This window comes from Hyaena hyaena, unplaced genomic scaffold (genome assembly GCF_003009895.1).
Source record: "Hyaena hyaena isolate Hyena2069 unplaced genomic scaffold, ASM300989v1 scaffold_645, whole genome shotgun sequence".
Taxonomy (NCBI): domain Eukaryota; kingdom Metazoa; phylum Chordata; class Mammalia; order Carnivora; family Hyaenidae; genus Hyaena; species Hyaena hyaena.
The window spans coordinates 652425-674904 of record NW_024081272.1 but is presented as its reverse complement, the minus strand read 5'-3'; the positions used below and the strand labels follow the sequence as shown (position 1 = coordinate 674904).

The 22480-nt window shown below is 38.8% G+C and overlaps 1 protein-coding gene across 1 annotated transcript in view; it reads left to right on the top strand.

Moving 5' to 3' along the window:
* Positions 1-6711: 6711 nt before the first annotated feature.
* The window catches only part of PRTG (protogenin), a 118508-nt gene continuing 102739 nt past the window's right edge, over positions 6712-22480 (top strand). Inside the window, exons 1-2 of the mRNA XM_039216581.1 lie at positions 6712-6805; positions 8985-9287. Coding sequence (XP_039072512.1) covers positions 6712-6805; positions 8985-9287 — 397 coding nt within the window. The remainder of the gene's footprint in view (positions 6806-8984; positions 9288-22480) is intronic.

Genomic DNA, 22480 nt, shown 5'->3' with positions numbered 1-22480 from the left:
CCTACTCAGGGTTTCCTGAATATATCTTGAACTTTCATACTTCAATGCCATGTTCATACTTTTCTGTCTGGAATGCTAGCCACAATCCAGTTCAACTAGAAAACTTCTACTCATCCTCAACATTCACCACAGGTGTCAGCTCCTCTGTGAAGCTTGTGTTGGGAGACAGTGCTTCATGGCTCTCTCACATTTGGGCATATGAGAGAACAGCTTGCAAGAGAGACACCAGCTGCATTTCATTCTGGTCTGCCTCTTCAGGGATGTTGGTATAGTGAATAGCTGAGGAAGACAGAGTATCTCTCTCTGGGACAAAGGGGAGGCATGCTTACTGCCCATTATAAGATTTGGGTTTCCTTTTTAAAAAAATATATTTAAATTTTCTTGGAAGACAGTTTTACTTTTTTTGATGTTTATTTATTTATTTTTTTGAGAGATGGAGAGAATTGATGGGGAGAGAGGGGGACAGAGGATCCAAAGCAGGCTCTGTGCTAACAGCAGAGAGCCCTATATGGGGCTTGAACTCATGGACTGTGAGATCATGACCTGAGCCAAAGTCAGACGCTTAACTGACTGAGCCACTCAGGTACCCCAAGACTTGGTTTTCTTAAGTTTAGGATTCCTCTCCTGTAATACAACATACTGTATATGCAGGTGACATTTGGTTCTCTTTATACAGCACTGTGGAATTTGTGGCTTAGGGAACTGATGCAAAACTGCTGGTACTTTGGCTACTGCTATTGCCATGAGTAATAAACGGTCCTTCATCTCTGACACAGAAATTGTGTGTCTTTTACCAGTATTCACAAGAGGGTGGCAGGCTAACCCGTTAGCAGAGTAAAATCCAAGACCCTTCATATTTCTTGGTACCTTGCTCCCTCCCTTCCCATTTCATCTCCCTGTAGGGGTATACATTTCTTAAGCCCTGTTCTCAAATTATCCCAAATATTGCACTTTATCACAATATTCAGTATCTACGTACTTTTCTTATAACTGTATTTGCAACATCTATCAGTGCCTGGCACACACTGGATGCTCTGTACTTTGCTGAATGAGTGAATATGGTCAGTTCTTAGCAGTTCCTCTAAGATTTTTCTCATTGCTGGTATACTTCCAAGGTGATACCCAGTGCTCTTGGATTCAGTTCTAAATGTCTTTTGCTCTTCTAAATGTCTTGTGCTCTCTTTTGTCACAAACCCTTGATCACCTCCCCTTTCCTGCCCTGGAATGACCACTTCAGTTCTGGTGCCTTATGAGTTACTCCTAGCTCCTGCTTCCACTCTTCTGCTCCAGTAACTAATAACTAGCAACAAATATTCACCAAAGAGTCCCCCAGTACCTCTCTTCTTAGTTTCCATGTTAGACAACTATGAGGAATAGAAAAAAAAATTCATTCTATCATACAACTTACTGGTTATACATTATTTTACATGCAAATTCAGATAAATATGTCCTCTGTGTTTTAATCCAAGCCAATGATAGTAAAAGTAGAGTAGACAAGTTCATCTCCAAATACTGGACTTTACTCTCTCCAAGAACTTTCTTTCAATTGCTTTCCATCTATTTATTTATTCCATCAATATTTCAGTATAGTAATGCATTATTCTTCATTGAACAAATATCTATTGTTTCTCTTAATTGCAAGTCAGTGTCTTTCTCACTCAAATGAACACAAAGACAAATCAGATATGATTTGCATCCTCAAAATGTGAATGATTATGTATATGTAAGTTATATACTAGAAAAATACCGTAAGGTTTAAGACAAAATAACATCTGTGCTCTGCTTGAAAATATAGATAAAATTTAGAAGGCTCTCAATACAGGATGGGGGTGAGGGTAAAGAAAGTATTTTAGGCTCAGGGAAGAGCTTCTGCGAGGGCTCATAATCAGGGCAATTCAAGTGCTATTGGGCAATCATCAGAAGCTTCACTTCGGTCTGAATGTTGAAGACATTTAGGAAAAGACTGACTGTAAAGTTGTAATGGTAGGTTGAGGTCAGATCAGGGGACCATTAGGATTAAGGCATTTGTTATTTAATGAACACTGTGGTCTTTACAGGCAATGAGGGGGCAGTGAAAGTTTTTTGAACAGAAAGAAACACTTGATCACAGGCAAGTTGACCTGATAGTCACCATACAAATGGATTGGAGCATGGAAAGATTGGAAGAGTTAGAAGTCTGTTGAGAGCCTATTCTACTGCAATGGCTCAGGTGAGAGGTACCGAGAGCCAGAACATGGCCAGTGACAGGAGACACTGAGTGAAGAACAGATTTTTAAAAGATTTCAAGGAGAAAGTTGACAACTTGGAGCCCTTCCTTGAGTAGGAATGAGTAGATGCTTCAAACAAATGTGAATTTGCATAATCCCTTTTAAACGCAACTATTATTTTTCCAATATCATGAGATGGGGTGCTCAGATGTCTTGTTTTACTTTTCCTTTTTCCTTGACGTACCTTGACATATGTATTCTTAGCAAACGTGGGCTTCTGCCCCATTGTTACCACCACTGCCTCTCTCATGCATTTACAACCCTCATTTTTTTGTGGTAAAAAAAATCAACACAATATAAATTTATTCCTAACAATTTTAAGTGAGTAGTAAAATACTGTTAACTATATGTATAACAGATCTCTAGAACACTTTCACCTTACATAACTGAAACTTCATACCTATTTAACCACAACTCCATTCCTCCTCCTCGATCCCCTGGTAACCACCATTCCTCTTTCTGTTTCTATGAGTTTGATCCCTTTAAAGTTGTTCTTTTTTTAAATTTACTTTTCGTAATCTCTATACCCAGTGTGGTGCTCGAACTCATGACCCCGAGATCAAGAGTCATGTGCTCCACAGACTAAGCCAGCCAGGTACCCCCATTTGATTACTTTAGATACCTCATATTAGTGGACTCATGTATTATTTGTCTTTTCGTGATTGGCTTATTTCACTTAGCATAACGCCTTCAAGGTTCATCCATGTTGTAACAATGACAGGACTTTCTTCTTTTTTAAGGCTGAAAAATATTCCATCACGCATACATGAATATACCACATTTTCTTTATCCATTTATTGATGTACATTTAGGTTGCTTCCACAGCTTGGCTATTGTGAAGAGTGTTGCAATGAACATGGGTGTGCAAATACTTCCTCAAGATCCTATCTTCAATTCTTTTGATACATCCCTGAAAGTAGAATTGCTGAATCATATTGTAACTTCTATTTTTAATTTTTTGAGGCACCTCAATACCATTTTCCATAGCAGCTACACCATTTTACAATTCTACAAGTAGTTACCACTCTTCTTTAAAATAGTCCATTTCAGGATGTTTCTGATGGCAAAAATTAAGCTCATCAGCAGTGAGTGATTTCTGAAATCATGAGAGATGATATGTGATCCTCATGATTTGTGATCCTTATCCTGGGCCTGGTCTTCTAATCAACATAGTAGGAACTCAATAAATATTTGTTAAATGAAAAGTTGAACAACTATAGACTTTTGCTGTCTTTTATTATTCTCTATGCTTCACAAACATACATAAATGGTCCCAGGATTTCATGGAAGCAGATAATGTTCAGAGATCAGAGGATTTAAAGATTATTTGGTATAAATCCATAATTTGATGGATGAAATTATGTAATTCCTCCCCCCACCCCCAAAGTTGGGCCAGCTGACTTGAATTTACTTAATGAAACACCAATTCCTTTTTTATTTTCTTAACTTACCCTCATATTTCAGTTCTCAACTCTTTGGCTCCACTGTTTTCAGCCTGAAAATAAGTGTTCTTGTTTTAGAATGTAAAAGCAAAAGGAGTTGTTTATCTCAATGAGATTTATCCTTCAAGCCGGCAGCTTTGAGAGATTAAACACCTAGGCACTTCCTATCTCTTTCAGGACCAATTTAGGAACTTTTAAAGGAAGTAATTAGAGTCGCCATCAGTGCAATCACCAAACAAATTAATCAGATTTGACTTTACAAACTTGAATATTCAAAAATTAACCTACACTTTAAAAGGACAAAGATTGATCACTATTGGAAATATTTACTTACTAAATAATAATCATTTATAGAGCCATGCACAGTTACTTTCCATGCATTATATCACGGCAACCCATTGGTATTATACTTATTCCCATTAAATAGATGAGAACTGAGACAATAAATAACTTGTCTACGTAATGCCGAAATTTGACAGTGAGACAGCAGAAAGATTGTTTTTCATCAATGCAAGGTACTGTGCTGGAATCTGTGGAGCACTTGAGAACTGTGTAAGGAGCCTTTAAGTAGAATATGCAGCCTGGTATGTGATATAAGTCAAGTAGACAAGTGTTATACAGGAAAGAAAATGTACATGAGAAGCATGTACTGTGTTATTTAAAGAATTATGCTATAAATTCTGAAGCCAACAGGAATAGGTGTTTAAAAATTAAAAAGGTAGGAAGAAAAGAAAAATTTAAAAAAAGAGAAGTTTAAAGGCAGAAGGGATTCTACGGTAGAAAGGGCAACAAACAAATCAGAACACATGAATTCTGTTTCTCAGCTACAACTAACTAATTAGTGACCTTGGGTATTCCCAAGTTTTATATAATACAGTACAATTACATCATCAGAGTAAGTTTATTGCCACCTAACAGAGGACAGTAAATATATCAGAAAAGTTCGATAGGGTTGTTGAATCTCATTACATGATGTGTGTGCATACACACGTATCACATATATTATTTTATTTCTTATTAGATGCAATGCTATGTTCTTCTCCAATGCAACTCCAGGTGCAAAGCCATCCTATAAGAATCAAAGGCTTCTATGATCAATTAAAATGTTAAAGGGAAGGCAAATGGCAGTTTAAAAAAAAAATTCTCCCCCTGCTTTTTAGCTTACTTATCTCTCCCCACCACCAGCCTTTATACTTCTGATTTATTCAAGAAAGAGAGTATAAGAGCATCTTATTAGCAATTCTTATGCAGGAAATATGAGCACTTAGGGTCAATTGAAAGGAAACTGGGAGAAGGGGAGTCAAGAGGAAGAAGGTCATACAATTAGACAATATAGTTTAGCCGCACACAGTTAAGAAAATCCTGTAAATGAGTGTAGATTTCAGATATTTAAAACATCCTTGCAAGTATTTCATTTTATTACCTCTAAACACTTTTCCCTTTCCTTGAACCTTTATTGTGATGGTTAGACATTGTTCTAACTCATTTAAATTATGAGTAAGGTTTTGGAGGCGGTATAGCCAAGGGTAGTACTGTTTTACACGGGTTAAAATTGTTAAACAGGCTGATCCTTATTATAGAAAGCTTCCGGGCAAGGTAGTCCTGCCCTCCCAGCAGATGTGCTAAAACTGTTGATCCCCCCACCCCCTTTTTTCATAAGGAGGATTTGGGGAACATGCTACAGGCAGTGTATTGATGTCTTAGTGACAAAAGCTAGATTTCTGTCAGCAGCTTTCATTAAGGTTAGCTTTTAGCCTGTGCCCTCATCATGTGCCATAGATTTAGTTTGGGATTAGCAAGTGCTAATCCACATGGAAATGCTCTCTGTGATCCACAATGTTTAAGCAACCTGATTACATTTTCAAATGTACCTTTTAACTCCTCTTGTTATCCTTAATTCTGAGAGATGTGAGCAAATTAATAATATTTGTGTCTTTCCTGATCAGTTTAATTTCTAACCAGGTAGTCTATGGAAAGCCTAGTTCCCCAAGGCAAGCCCCGAGCATCTAGACATCTGATCTCGCCTCAACTCTTTGCACAGGCCTTTTGTATGCGCCGTTCTCACGAATTAAGGAACTTGACTAACTTGAGGTACAGATAGTAAACCGTCTCCCCAAACGGTAATTATTCATTTCAGGGTACTCTTCGGAGATGTTTTTAAGCCAGTGCTGCATCTGACGGGGGGAGGGAGGGTAAAAGCCATCTCCAAATGGGGCTTTAGCACCCGGAGATGCCTCCAGTCGAGCTAACAAATCTCCGAAGTGGGAATAGTCTGTTTTCCCTCCACAGGGCCTCGGCGTGTGAGGGAAGGAGGGGGATGGGCAGGGGGCCATCAGGGGAAAAGTCTCCGGCCTTTCCACGTCTCTCAACACCATCCCTCCCCCACCCGCCTCCTCCTTCGCCGAATCCTAAACAAGCAGGCGGGAGAGGGGCCCCGGGGGCTGGCTGGGCCGCGAGGCTCGGCCTTTGTGGCTCTGTCCTCGACGGTGGCGGGCAGGCAGAGGGGGCGGGGCCGCGGGCCGGAGACCCTCAGCCAGGGCTTGACCCCCAGGTGCATTGTCCGGCGGGGCCCGCCCCCTCCCCGCGGGGCAGCGACAGGGCCGCCACCGGCCCCCTCCCGCCGTCTCCATCCGCCGGCCGCACCGACCTCGCGGTCCCCAGACCAGGGGCCAGATGTAGAAAGTAGTCCCAGGCCGGCAGCGGCGGCGCTGTCCACTCCGCCGCCCCCGCCCCCGCCCCCGCCCCCTCCAGCCGCCGCCTCACTCCGCCCCCAGGCCGGACTCTCGGGGCCCCCCTCCCGCGAGCGGGTGTCCGTGTGCCGGCCTGGCCGAGACCACAGAGACCCACCGCCGGCCGCGCGCTGCCACGCCACGCCGGAGCCCGAGCAGGAAGCGCAGGCTGCGCGCGTCCAGCCGCGGCGCGGGGAGAGTCCGGAGAGGGGGGCTGGCAGAGGGGCAGCGGCTGCAGGGCGGCCGGGGAGCATGCCCGCGCAGCCCCGGTGAATGGCGCCTTCTCTGCGACCCGTCGCCCGGCTGCGGCCGCCAGGGATGCTGCTCCGCGCGCTCCTCTTCCTGCTGCTCCTCGGCTCCGGTCCAGGTGGGCGCGCTTTCTTTCGCGTTTCTTCTGCGCCTGTGGGGTTGGAGCAGGCGCGAGTGGGCTGGGGAAAGAGGAAACCGCGGGGCGCGGGGGGGGGGGCGTTGGGGGAGCGGCGGGGTCCTCCGCGCTGCGCTGACCGCCGGACCCTGCCCCCTCCCTGCAGCCAGTCGGGTGCCGCTGCTGGAGGCGGGAGCGGCCAGCGGGCGCTGCGGGGACGCAGGCAGGGCTGTGGGCTACTCTCCCGGCACACGCCCCTCCTCGCAGCGCTCTCTGAGTCGTAGGCTGCAGGGCCGTGGCATCCGCTGTCCACTCTTCCCCCCTTCTCCTCGCGCCATTGTCCGGGCTCCGGCCGCGTCCCCGCGCCCGCGGCCAGCCGCAGTTCCGCGCCGCCCGCCGGGGCCGCCGCGGCGCACGTGGCTTTATTTATATTGTTTCCTTAGTGGTAGCCTCGCCACGCAGGGGGCGCCGCGGTTTCTCGCGGCTTCCCCTTTTTGCAGTGGAGTTTCCCTCCACGTTTTTGGACTGGGGAGAGAATAGGTGAACTCAGCGTCCGGGTCAGCACCCAGAGTGCGCCCATTTTCCCGGATCCAGATCAAGAGAGGAGGGGACGGCAGGGGTGGAATTGCAAAGACAAGAGGGTTGGAAGGTGCTTGGCTGATTTGTGCTCCAGAGGGGAGGAGGGTATTTAAATAGGATTTTTTTTCCCCTCTTGTAGCCAGGTGTTTGGGGGAGGGCCTGAAGTGTGTACGAATGTGAGGATCCCAAACTCCAGGTTAGCCTTGTGCCAATTTGGATGAACTAATTTTTTTCGTTTGCGTCGGTGTTGGTTTATCCTCAAAGAGATAAAACGTGTAAAGTGGGTGTGTTGGTTGCAGGAGGCAGGGAGGAGAGACGTTCAGGAGAATGGGTTATTTTATTTATTTACAGGTTACAAACCCCCAAACTTTTGTCTTTTCTGGAGGAATTAGCTTTCTGTTAACATGAGAAAAGGATCAAAGTCAGATGTGACTCGGAAACACAATGGGCGCCTTCCGGAGCGGTCCTTGCAGCGCTGGGCTGTTAGGGTCGCTTGCGTAGTCCCAGGCACAAGTTTGAGGTCCGAAGCCCCAGCGTGGGAGTATGACTAGTGTGTGAGGTTTCCGAGGACCTGCCTTGATGAGAAACAGATCAATCCCGGGAATTTGTAATCATGGATTCAGAACATCAGAAGGAAGATTAAATGTTCCCAAACTCCTGACACTCCCCAATCAATATGCCAGACTTTTCGCAGGCCTTTGCGCAGAATGCAAGAGGTGATAGCGTATTAGGTGGTCATCCCATGCCTTCTGGCAGGGATAATGTGTATGCTTAGGATAAAGCCTTTCCTCTGCTCTCATAAAAATGTGTATTGGTTGATTAAGCAATCTCCTATCCCTATTAGACAGTTAGGACCAATTAGTCATGCACTTTATTTTCCAGCAGTTGGTGGTTCTAAAAAAAAGAAAGAAAGAAAATAAAAAGAAATAAAAGTTTTCTAATCCGATCACCCACTGAGTACAATCCGCAAGAGTTACCAACGTTTCGAAGTTGATTGTCCATTAAATACTTACCTTACTCCTCAGATATTAAGTAAATGGATCTCTTTCAAGAAGAGGAGATAGAGTCCTTGCTATAAAAAGACAGATATAAAAATGCAAACTTGTAATTTGTCATGAAAGATAAATGCACTTCCCAAAGGCATAGGTGCCAAGGGGTCCAAAACACTTCAAGGGACAAGGAAATAAACTTGCTTGTTCACAGAGTTGGAGTTTTGCTAATGATTTCTTGTAAAATTAGACTTTTACGACTTACTCTGTTCAAGATCTTTTTGACAAGCTTGTAAAAGTAGCAAACAGCGTGTGCTTTCCTGATGATTTTGATACTCTAGCAAGGAACTTGAGAACAAGATTCTTACAAGGCAGAGAAGATCATGAAATCTTCCCTATGCTTTTACAGTAGATGTAAAAGGTGATTTTTCCAATTTGTTGCAAAGGTTTGCTGAACATTAGATTCATTTATTAAGGTGTTTATAAGGTAACTAATATGGTTTGTTAAACTTTGTCATGTTATACCCTGCATATATATTTTACCATGGTGTGTTAAGAAATGATTTTATACCTATGATTCTGGATATGCCCCCCCCCTCTTTTTTTCCTTATAGGAGTGTGGTGCTTTAGTGAACTGTTTTTTATAAAAGAGCCACAGGATGTAACTGTCACAAGAAAGGACCCGGTCGTTTTAGATTGCCAGGCTCATGGAGAAGTTCCTATTAAGGTTACATGGTTGAAAAATGGAGCAAAAGTGTCTGAAAATAAACGGATCCAGGTTCTGTCTAACAGCTCTTTATACATCAGTGAAGTGGAAGGCAAGCGAGGAGAGCAGTCTGATGAAGGATTTTATCAGTGCTTGGCAATGAACAAATATGGAGCCATTCTTAGTCAAAAAGCACATCTTACGTTGTCAAGTAAGTGTTTAAATTCTTCATTGTTTGACACTTTTCATTGCTACATTTTGATGATTTTTTTATATACTATGTGCTAACCTTAAAAATCACACAAACATTAAGAACTACCTGGAGATAGTAGTTGATGCTAACTAAAGCATGCAGAAAAATCTGAGACAAAAATAAGTTTGATTAGTGATTAAGAACAAAAGTCAGGTTCGGTTTAGGACACTTAAATCTGTAGAAGTGGCTTTATATTAATTTAAGTGTTTCACACTATGGGAAGAGTTGGTTGTAAAAGTTTGGCTAAAACAGCAAAAGTTCTAAAATCTCATCTTTCATATATTAATTAAAATTTTAAAATCACAAGCAAATCTTCCTGCTTTGTAGATAGCCCTTGAGTGCTAAATCTTTCTTAAAGCCCAACCTTCCACTTCTCTGAGTACTTTAAGATCACTCAACTTGCTTTTTAATTGTAGAGATGGCATTGGTCAGTAACTCTCAAGCCTTTGAAGTATTCCTAGTCTTTTTCTGCTGGGAGAGAAAGAGGTTAAGGCCATTTCCATATTATGCCTAATGGATTTAAACCAGATCTGCCCCTTTTATTCCAGTTGTCATAAAGTTTGCTGTCTAATGATTTCTTTTGTATTAACAGCCCCATCAGATCAGCCATTTGTCCAAGTGATCCAGTGCTTGGTGGCTGATCTGATCTGTTGAGTGTAAAGATGGGCGTAAGATAGATAGGGATCTCCTTATTCCCACTGAGGCTTTCCATCTTCTCGGGATCAAACATGCAGTACTCAAAATGACAATAGACCATGTAAATCTTAAAACCAGTTTTCACAGACATCCTAGTAGCTACATTCTCTTGTTGATCCACAAAAGATAGGTTTTGTGCTACACCAACAAATTGATCATTTACAGGATGAACAATAGGAAGGGGGAGCCTTTGAGATAAAAACTTAGTCTTGATGAAATAGTTTCCTCAGGGTCTATACAGTTGAAATTTAGGGAGGTATTGGCAGGGTTTTTTTAGGTGACTTTAACTATTTTAAAGCGTATGTCCATATATATACCACCATTGTATTTGTATTTATTTTATTTGTGCAATAATGATTAATTGTAGAAAGTAAGTTGCAAGCAAATATGTTTATGTTGAAACGTGTCAGAAAAGTAGAAAAGTTTCTAATTTTAGCGCTTCCCCAGAATAGCAAAAAGCTCAGAATTTCTGATAAACTTTCTCTTTTGTTTGCCATAATCACTGGCCAATAATCATTTTGTTGTTGTTGAGTGATGTTGTTTCTGTACAGTGCTGTTATTCAGGATAATGTGCTTTTTATGCTTATATTCAGTTCATTTAATTTTTGTGTGACATGAAGTTGTTCTATCGAGCTGTAAGCTTTTCACCTTTTCCAATTTGTGGAAAGTATTTCATCCCCAGGAGCTGTAGCTTGTATTTCTTTGCTGGAGAGGAGAGGGGCAGGGTAGGAAGGTGGAAGGAGGCGGATGGGCCTTGAAAGGATGAAGCATCTATCGTGACCACACAGGATTTCCAGGACCTCCTTAGAAGCCTGACAAAAAAAATTTTAGGGCGCCCAGAAATACCTTGAACACACACACACAGCTTTGAAGTCTGAATAGCAGAGCAAGTGCTATTAACAGTGAAACGAATGTTAGTATTGGCTTTTTGAGCATCTTTTGATTTTTGTAACTTTGTAAAAAATAATACATATTAGACTTGAATCATTTTGAAAGGTATTGTAGTGAGGTTGTTTTCATATGAGTGAAAAAAAACTTTCTGGTGAAACTATGTAGAACGTTGCTTTGCTGTTCAATGTCAGCTGTAGTCAGTTACAGGGACCACACTTCATAGGCACACATTTTATATACCTCTGCGGAGATATTTTGCTACGAAATTGCATTCAGTATTATAGATTTAAAATTAATGCATAGGAGTTTTAGGTTTTTCTTTAGAAATATGAGACATCTTAGAGATTCTGAATTCACAAAGTTAGTTTTGATATTTAAGAAGCAGTGTCCAATGATGTGGGTTCAAATGACTTTATCCTATGTTCAGGGTAAAGACATTATACATATTAAACAGAGAGAGAATAGGCATTAAATGGACATTCTGTTTTGCTTTTTTTTTTTTTTTTAAAGCTAGTTCTCTCCTAGTTATTGATAGCAGCAGGGTGCAAGTGTGTTCTTTTTATTTTCTAATCAAAGATTTGTCAGCAAGCATATCTTTTGGTTCAGAAGTGTAATAATACAGCATCTGAAAATCTAAAACTTTAATCTGCGCAAGTTTAGATTTTTAACACACAGGCAATCAAGTCTTGGTTTCTAAACTTAGGAACTAGAAGCTGAAAGTTGCACTCTAGGCAAGAATTCCATTATTCATGTGTAAATTAGGAATTCACAGGGTTAAAAGGTTAGAAACTGGCCAGGATGAGGTTTACCCTTGTGATAAAGAGCAGATGACCCTCATTCATTGGCCAAAGCTTTCATGTAGCTCTTCTGCAAAGTTAGTTATTGCCATGAATTGTTCTTGAGGAATGCAGAAATTCAAATGTGAACAGGCCTTTCCTTAAGTGTCACTATGGAGCCTTATCTCCCAAGCACATCAGAGCTGGCTGCAGGGACAAGGTTCCTCCCCAAAGGGCTGGAGGCTTTGCTTTCCTGTTGTTCATCCAAGCACAAAAGAATTTGTCTAACTTAGTTTTTCTAAGGCATCCCATTTTTAAAGGAAAGTATAGGGTTAAAGTAATATTTAGGTTTTTAAAAAAGATAATCCTTTTTATTGATAGGCATTTTAGCCGTTTTACATTTTCATGAAATTAGGATAGAAAGGGGAGTATGTGGGAGGCCCCTTTTCTAGTTGTATGCCATAGTAAGAACAGAGGATTAAGTGGTTTCCTATAAATTTCAGTATTTTTAGCTTTTGGCAAATCGAATTTTCACTGTCACGGTTTCTAAGTCTTCACTATGTAAATAATTTAATTTAAATATTTTAGGAATAGGAAATAATCCATGGACATTTTGATGTTTCTTGCATTCTTAGCATTAAAGTAAGATGAATTTGATCGGAAAGCATTAGTGTTGTAAAATGGTCTCATATTTCAACAAGTTTAAATTAAGATAAGAGACATTTGAGAGAAGTCAAGGAGGAGGCGGTTGTGTTCTGTGATGTGTAAAAGACTGGCTGTAAGCTAGTGATTGAACAGGAAGCTAGTTGTTTATTTCCTTTCCATAAAAGGTGGAAATTGAAGTCTTAGGATAGAAGGAAAGGGAACATAAAGCTGGCTAATATTTCTTAGGTATTTCAGGACTGTTCGCTTGGGTGAAAAATCATTTTTTCAGTGAGCATTTGTAACTGGAAGACCATAGTATTGTAACTTTATGTTGTTGGGTTTTTTTTTCCCCCAAAATTTTGAGGTTAGTTTTGGCATCTGCAGAGTTCGGGGGGAGGGAGTCTGTTTCTACACCTTTACTTAGCAATAGTATTTCCTTTGAAAGGATGTAGTTTATTTTCCATGGATAAATTGTTTATCACTTCGGTTTAAATGGAGATGACACTTGAAAGGGTTGTTGTTGTTGTTGTTGTTAGACTAATGAAAAACTGTTCTATGAGTGTGGTTTCTATTTTGAAGAGTAATACATAAATGATACCCCAAAGTTGATCTTGAAGTGAGTTCATGTATATTGAGAACATTTAATGATTCATGTTAAAAAAAAAATTAGGTGGCTGGTTGAAAAGAGAAAGATAAGAACTGTGAGAGTATTAGCCTAGATTTTGACTTTTATTAATGATCAGGGACCCAAAATGGGGAAGATTTTGCTACACTGCCAATTTTTTTTTTTTTGAGATTTGTAGATGCTGTAAAGGAGATCATTTCTTACATGTGTGCTCAATCACTTTAAGCTCTAATTCAAGAGTCATAACAAAAGTAGAGGTCATTTGATTTCAGAAAAGTAAGACAACTGAGGCATTGAGAGAGACCAGTCTGACAACACTGTAGATAAGGTTTAGATGATGCTTTCTGGGATCCAAGAAAAATCATCTTTAAAGAGAAGGGGTGATAGTTCAAAAGTATATGTTTAACTTAAAAATTGACCATCTAAAAATTGCTTCGGAGAAGTAAAAGCACACAGAGTTCTACAGGCTTATATACAATGACATTTAATTCTTTTAAGTCTGTCTGCTTAAAAGGTTTATCAGGTAATGGAACCAGTTTTTCCCACCTTGCACTTGATTAGTGAGGATCATTTCTCATCTTCAGAAACCTGGAACACTGTCTCACTGTTGTTCAAAGTTGTTGGATGTTTTATTTTACAACCAAGCAGGATCCACTAAGGGGTAGAGTTATAATTTGCTTTAAGATGTATATAAATGTGTTGGTTTTATTTCTGTTCAGCTTCTTAATGGAATCTTGAAAGGGCATTTGGTATGCCCTCTTTTGTCAACTATCTCTGATTATTCTCAAGAAAAGGTCTCACTCTCAGCTGTTGTTTGCCAAGGGATTTGTTGTCATTGCTCCTGAATTTAACAGCTGGGCCTTTTGATGGAGTCTAGAGCAATTTAAAAAAACACCAAAAAAACCCAATAGCAACAACAAAAAACAAGCAAAACACAAAAACAGCTAAATCTTTTAAACAAGGTGTTAGGTTGAAGGAGCATTTCAATTAATAAATAAATGTATTTGAAGTTACTTTTTGGAAAAGCCTAATATTTCTGACTACAGTTTTGAGAGATGATGTTTATCTCTCATAGGCAGATTTGCTCAATTAGGATTGATTACTTTCAGCTTTTAAATTGGCAGTTACTATTTATTTGAAAAATAGTAATGTTAGACATTTTTTTTTGGGGGGATTATACTTGAATTTTAAGAACAGCTATGGTTATGGAGCTGTTTGAAGAGAAAACTCAAAAATTATACCCCAAGTTAAGTTTTCACTTTCAGTTAGTACTATTTTAATACTTCTGATTGTCCAGATTCTTTAGTAAAACATTTTTTTAATTCATCATTTAAATTTGGTAAATAAGAGAGGAAGAAGAAGACACAGTTGTGATCGTTGAAACAATATTGGCAGTTGCCTTAACATGATAATCTGTACAGTGCAAGCTCATGGTCAGCAGTTGACAAGGGTGATGTCAACTTTTACCTTTTTTGCAAAAAAGGTAAAAATGTACTAACTTACCTCCAGTGGCTATCATTCTGAAGCCAAGTGAATTGCTCCATGGATATGTATTGCAGAGGATAAAGGTGTCATCCTCACAAAGGTCTCTGACACTAATCTGACAAATACTTTCCTGACTTTTACATTCCTTTTTTCTTTTTTTAACCTCTGGTTCTCAGAAACTGCTTTTGATGAGCTTTAAAAGCCAAATTCTTATAGGCTGAGCAAAAGGCATCAATTAAAAATGTTTATTTTTTCAGTTTCTGGAGGGTTTGCCCTTTACTCATGTTTATGTGTATATATATATTTTTATAGCTTTAGCATTTGTGACTAATAGAGAATGCAATCATGGTCAGGGTTCTGGTTTCAAACTTGTGTCTTCACTGGGCTTATTTCTAAGGACTGATGAAGGCAAATTTTCTTTTAAAAATTTACTTTATGAAACCATAGTAAATCCCAGTTTAGAATAGTGTGATAGTTTTTTTTTAATGATGCTTTATATAGACTACTTTCTCTAAATCATATTCTTTTGGAGAAATCCTCCAGAATGGCCTTTTTATTATTTTGTAATCTTTTTGGTACTACTCAAAATGGATCTTTCACTCCACCAATTTTAAAAAACAATAACAAAAACAAAAAGATACTATATTTCCACTGTGTTTTGCATTTCTCAGAATTTCTCATCTTTGGTGCAGTTGACATTTGGGGCTAGATAATTCACTTTGGAAGCTGTTGTATGCAGTGTAGGATGTGCATCAGCCTCCTTGGCCTGTACATACCAGATGCCAGGAGCACCCCTTCCTAGTTGTGAAAGCCAAAAAATGTGTTTGGGGAAGCAAAACCACCCCTCATTGAGAACTACTGATGTTTCTGAAAGAGGTAGAAAACTTCTGGGCCATTGGTTATTTTAATGGTGTCTATCTTATACTTGATAATCTCCTTTTTTGAATGTTAACAGCGCTAAATATATTGATTGGATAAGTAGTTACTATTTTTAAGTATTGTAAAGGAAGCTCTTTTAAGAAAATGTGTTTGGGTCATTTTTTGTCTTAAGTGGGAGTGATGTCATCTCTCCATTCCTTATTCACACACATGGTACATTTAAACCTGCTATTAAGACTTCACCCTTCTATAGGATCATTCATTTTGATTTCAGTATTTAGATCTTTTCTTGAAGTATCTAGTCAAAGAGTAAGTGCAAATTGCAGTTAACCCTGTTTACACAGTGCATTTTATTTTCTTGATGTGATGGGCATCAAAGTTGAAAAATGTGATAAATCTCCATCTGTGGTAAATGTTAAAGAACATCTTTCGTGATGCTCTGCATGGAGACAAGTAAAACTGTATGATATTAACAGCCCAGAGAATAACATTTGTTGTGTGGTAGGTGGTTCTTTGGGTTAATGGTTAATAGAAATCTTTTCAGCTGACTCAGTGGAACCATAGATTTACTCTGGGTAGAAACAATTTAACTTTCCCTAGATAATGATGGAAAGATGGTAGTGTCTTGAGAGGGCATCAAGAGTAAGTAAAGGGAAAAGAATTAGAGACTATAGTATGTTAACTAGTACACAAGAAGTTGCAGGCAAATTTTTGAATGGCTATTTTGAAGTACTTGAAGTACTACTACTTTAGATTACTTAGTAGTAGTGGGTGGGGATTTCATACTCTTTATCTTTCTCAAAGTATCACTCTTTGTGTTTGCCTTTGTTTTAGTTAGCTATTTATGCTAGTTAATGTTTCTATATGCAGTTGGCCATCTGTACAGGCCAGTAGCCACTGGTGGCCCACGTGGCCATTGAGATGGATGAAGGATAAAGCATAATCTTTTCATGAGTGTCTTTAGTGCCGAGAAGGAATGGCTGAACATTGTCTTCATGTGTTCTACTTCAAAAAAATACTTGGAGTAGAACTAATCATCAGTTCAAATTAGAAGAGAAAAATGCACATTTCCTTATGTTTAAGGAAAATAGTAGCCATGTCAAAATAGAATTTTAGTGTTCTTCACTTCTTGTTTTCCTATTTTTGTAGTCAGAAATTATGAAATTGAAAGGTGCCAATAGCTCATAAATATTCTTAGTGCTGCTGTATATTGTAAGTGAACCGAACAAGCCTGGTTCTTTGTTGTTGTTGTTTTTTTAATGTGTATGTATTAATTTTTGAGAGAGAGAGAAAATCCCAAGCAGGCTCCAGGCTATCAGTGCAGAGCCTGCCGCAGGTCTCAATCCCATGAACTCTGAGATTGTAATCTGAGCTGAAATAGAGTCAGATGCTTAATCGATTAGTCACCCAAGTGCCCCACTGCTGCCATATTTTTTAGTTGAGTTGCTTGGAGCAGCGGTGGAAAACCAGAAGCACAAAAGACCAAAGAGCCAATCACTTATTTCTTCTCCATTGCTGGTGACTCATTTGACTATAGACAAATCCTTTAATCATTTTGATCCCTACCTGTCTTATCTGTGAAACTGGGTAGCTGGGGAAGAAAGGAGGGGGAATGGATGTTGAGCAACACAACACTTAGTTTTGTAATTTGGTCACTGTAATTCTAAGTAAATGGCCAATAAATTATATTTTTATAAGACTGAGTCCAGTCATACATTGTAAGAGAATGATTTAAGTCATTGAGAAAAAATTAAAATAGCTTGACCATTATTTAACTTGGTACTTTTAAGAATTCGTACTTTTTAAAAATTTTTTAAATGTTCTATTTGTTTCCGAGAGAGAGAGAGACAGCGTGAGCATGGGAAGGTCAGAGAGAGAGGGCGACACAGAATCTGAAGCAGGCTCCAGGTTCTGAACTAGCTGTCAGCACAGAGCCCGATGCGGGGCTCAAACCCACAAACCGCGAGATCATGACCTGAGCGGAAGTTGGATGCTCAACTGACTGAGCCACCCAGGCGCCCCAAGAATTCATACTCTTGCCATGCAGTTGGGAATAGTTGGGATCTTTGAAGATTGACATAGTATATGAAAGGTGGAACTTCACAAATGTGTCTGGGTTTGCTAACAATTAATAGTGTATTCTGATGTTTATTGACTCAGCATTTTAAAAACATAGTGCTAATTTCATCTTAACAGAGTTTTGCTAATGTATTAGTGTTTCAGTAGAAATAGATTATTTAATTTTTCCCCTAGCCTTCAAACTGAGTTAGCTTGAGTCACTCTGATTGTATTTACAGTAACTCCAATTAAAATATTGACCTCCAACTGAATATATAATAGGAAAAAATGCTGTGATGTTAGTATTGCCATTTTGGTATTTCTTTTTAAAAGAGAGATCACAGCTTTTCTTAAATAACTTTAACAGTTAAATGTATTTACTGTTTTTTTTTAAAGTAAGGCTCACTTTTTATTTGTTCAAGAAAGCCACATTTCCACTAGGAAAACTGTCCTAGTAATACTTTTATCATAGTTTTACTTGAGGGGTCAACCTCAGTAAAGCAGCAAGATTACCAAAAAGTTTTGCCAGAAAAGATTATTAAAGTTATCCCAGGGATGGAATATGATTTCTTCTAAACCTGCAAGAATCTTTACCTGGGTGATTTACCACCTTTTTAGGAATCTGTGATAATACATGAAAGATAGCATGCCAGTAGGAGAAACTTGGTGAAATTTAAGTTGAATTTTCAGTCCGCCAGATGTCAACTTGGAAGCTATGATATTCAGGGAGAGAATTTTACTGCTTAGAAAATGGTACACCGAAAAATTTCAAGTGAATCCACAGTTGATCAATAGAGAGGTGACTGGTTTCTTACATTAGAATTGACTCTTCTCAGGACAGAAAGAAGCTGACAATCAGGAGTTTTACCCTGTTAATCCATTTTCAGAAGGGGATGACATTTTTTAAAAATGGAAAGTAAGACAAAGAAAAAATACATTATTATTTTTATACTGATCTCCAGACTTTTTAAAGATTTGTTAAGATACTGGCCATGAACATTTTGAAGAGAAGATTTTCTGAAACCAATAGTCAGTAGAGAGTCCTTGCTCCCTAATTTGTCTTGCAGTATCATTTTGCTTTCCTCCAGCATGAGTTAAGATCACACTTGTAGTCCTAGAAATTTCTATTTTGCACATAAGGAACATGAAGCTGGAAGGACATAACTGCCTTGCCAAGGGGTACAGGCTCTAGATCTGGAACCAGAGCTCAGGTTTGCTGAGTCTAGTCATAAATTTGTAGTGTTTAAATAAAGATTTTCTGGGACATCTGGATGGCTCAGTTGGTTAAGTGTCTTACTTCGGCTCAGGTCATGATCTCACAGTTCATGGGTTTGAGCCCTATGTTGGGCTCTGTGCTGACAGCTCAGAGCCTGGAGCCTGCTTTGGATTCTGTGTTTCTGTCACTCTCTCCACTCCCCTGTTCTTGCTCTGTCTCTCAAAAATAAGTAAACGTTTAAAAAAATTAAATATTTTCTCCTGTGTATTATGTGGAAATGTATCTTTCTGTATTCAAATATATCTTATCCAGTCCATAATACAGAAAAGAGAATGGTAGTGGAACTGACCCTGGGATTAAAGACACTTCTTTAATTTCTTAATAATTATTTTGAAAGTATGTCTTTGGGGTGCCTGGATGGCTTAGTCGTTCAACTCTTGGTTTAGGCTCAGGTCTTGATCTTGTGGTTCATGAGATCCAGCCCTGTCTGGCTCTGTATTGACAGCATGGGGCCTGTTTGGGATTCTCTGTCTCTCCTTCTCTCTCTGCCCTTCCCTTGCTCATACTCTCTTGTGCTTGCCTGTGCTTTTTCTTTCAAAAGTAAATAAATAATTTTTTTTAAAAAGTATGACTAAAAAAAAGTATGACTTGGGGCACCCGAATAGCTCAGTCAGTTGAGCATCCAACTTCTGCTCAGGTCAGTATCTCTCGGTTTGTGAGTTTAAGCTCCCCTACCCCACTTTGGGCTCACTGCTGTTGTGCAGAGCCCATTTTGGATCCTCAGTCTCCCTCCCCTGCTCACAAGCTTGCCCTCTCTCTCTCTCTCAGAAAAAAAAAGTATGACTTTATCATTGCTCAACTCACCTTTTACTACTATATTTGTATAAGGTTTTGTTGATGATGATGTAAATAGGCAATTTTGAAATAATCACTAATGTGTTTTTATTTTAAATGTATTGTGACACTTCATGGAATTTTTTTTCCTGTGTATAACCTCATTACAGGGAGATTGTGCTCCAGTCCTGTTAGAGGTTTAGCAATTGTTGATTTATTTGTACATATGGAAGTTTGAGCAAAAACAGTGAATTTCACTGTATATTTAAATAACATCCTTGGAGTGAGGCTCTTTCATAGTCAAAAGGTCGAGATTTGTGGTGCCTAGGTGGCTCAGTTGGTTAAGTATCTGACTTTTGATTTCAACCCAGGCCATGATCTCATGGTTTGTGAGATCCAGCTGCAGTTGGGCTCTGTGCTAACAGTATGGAGCCTACTTGGGATTCTCTCTCCTCCTCTTCTCTCTCTCCCTCCCCTGCTCACTCGCTCACTCTCACTCACTCTCTTTCTCTCTCTCTCACACACACACACACTCGCTCTCAAAATAAACAAACATTTTAAAAAGAAAAAAGTGGTTGAGATTTAAATAAATGGTTGATTATGTGTTATTATTATTATCTCCTGGAAAGATAGCCTATGTCTAGCATGGAAATTTTTTTCAGTAGCAGCTTTATTGAGCTAGAATTCATTGATCACAAATTTCACCTTTTGAAAGTGTATATAATTCTGTGGGCTTTATGCATCTATTACAACTATCTAATTCAAGAATATATCCATCAGCCCAAAAAGAAACCCCACACCTCCCAGTTGGCTCTTCACCTGTACCCTGGAACCACTAATCTGATTTCTGTCTCTGTAGATTTGCCTGTTCTGGACATATCCGAAAAATAGAATTGTACAATTTGTGGAGTTTGTGTCTGGTTTCTTTCACTTAGCATAATATTTTCAAGGTTCATCCATGTTGTAGTACATATCAGTACTTCATTTTCATGGTTGAATAAGATTCTGTTGTATGATACACCATATTATGTTAGTCTAATCATCTGTTGATGGACAATTGGATTGTTCTTTCTTTCAGCTATTGTAAGTAATTCTGCAGTGAACATGGCATAGAAGTATCTGAGTCCCTGTTTTCACTTTTTTGGGCATATGCCTAGGAGCGGAAATGGTAGATCATGTGGTAATTCTACATTTAACCTTTTGGGGAGCTACCTAACAGTTTACCATACTCCCTGGACCATTTTATATTCGTACCAACAATGTGCAAGGGATTTAAGTTTTTTATGGCCTCACCACACTTGTTATTTTCCTTATTATTATCATTATCCCATGGTAAGTGTGAAGTGTTATCTCATTGTGGCTTTGATTTGCATTTCCCTAATGACTAGTGATCTTTTCATGTATTTATTAGCCATTTGTAAAAATTTTTTTTTTTGGAGAAAAATCTACTGCCCGTTTTTTAAAATTAGGTTGTTGATTTTTGTTGTGGTGGTTGTTGTTATTGTTGGATTATAATAGTTTTTTTATATATTCTGGATATTAAACCCTTACCAATTCTGTGATTTGCAAATACTTTCTCCAGTTCTGTATTTTGTCATTTCACTTTCTTGATCACTTTCTGGATACTGTCCTTTGATGCACAAACTTTTTAATTTTGATTAAATCCAATTTATTTTTTCTTTTGTTGCTTGTGCTTTTTATACCCAAGAATCCATTACCAAATCCAGTGTTAGGAGTCCAACTTCACACTTTTGCATGTGGAAATCCAATGGTCCCAGCACTGTTCATTGAAGAGACTATTTATTTCTTATTTTTATTATTACTATTTTTTTTTATTAAGAGAGCACAAGCAGGGGAAAGGGGGGGAGAGAGAGAGAGAGAGAGAAAATCTTACATAGGCTTCATGCTCAACACAGAGCTGAATGCGGAGCTTGATCCCATGACCTATGAGATCATGACCCCAGTGGAAATCAAGAATTGCACATTTAACAGACTGCACCACCAGGCATCCCTGTTCATTCCTTATTGAATGCACTTGACACCCTTATTGAAATCCATTAGCCATAGATATATAGAATTTATTTCTGGACTCTTCCATTGGGCTGTATGTCTACTTTTATGCCAGTACCATACTATTTTAATTATTGCAGTGTGAAGTAAGTTTTAAATTAGAAAGTGTGAATATTCTAAATTTTTTATTTCTTAAGACTATTTTGACTATTGTAGCCCCCTGAAAGTCTACTAATTGATTTTTTTGTTGTTGTTGAACTGCCTTGAATTCTTGGGATAAATGTCACTGGAATAAATCTCACTTGGTCAATACAGTCTTTTAAATATGATATTAGATTCATTTTGCTAATAGTTTGTTGATATTTTGCATCTATATTCATAAAGATGGTCTGTAATTTTCTTGTGATGTGTATCTGGACTTGACATTAGAGTTGGACTCATAGAATGAGTTAGGAAGAGTTCTCTCCTCTTCTGTTTGTTGAGAGAGTTTGTGAAGATTTGTATTAATTCTAATATAAATGTTTGGCAGAATTCACCAGTGAAGCCATTTTGCCCTGGACTTTTCTTAGTTAGGAGGCTTTTGATTACTGGTTCAGTGTCTTTACTCATTATAAGGCTATTGGTATTTTTAATTACCTTTTGAGTCATTTAGATAATTTGTATGTTTTTAGAATTTGTACATTTCATATAGGTTATCTAAATTGTTGGTGTATAATTATTCATAATGTTATCTCATAATCTTTTTTATTTTGTAAAGTTGGTAGTACTTTTCCCCATTTTCACTTCTTTATGTCTCCTTTCTTTTTTTTTTTTTTTTCCTTTGTCAGTCTAGTTCACCATTGGTCAGTTTTGTTCATCTTTTTAAGGAATCAATTGTTGTTTCTTTTGATTGTCTTTGTTGTTTTTATAGCCTCTATTTTATTTATCTCCATTCTAATCTTGATTCTTTTCTTCCTTCTATTAGCTTTGGGTTTAGTTTTTATTTTTTCTTGTTCTTCAAGATGTAGTTAAGATTATAGATTTGAGAATTGTTTCT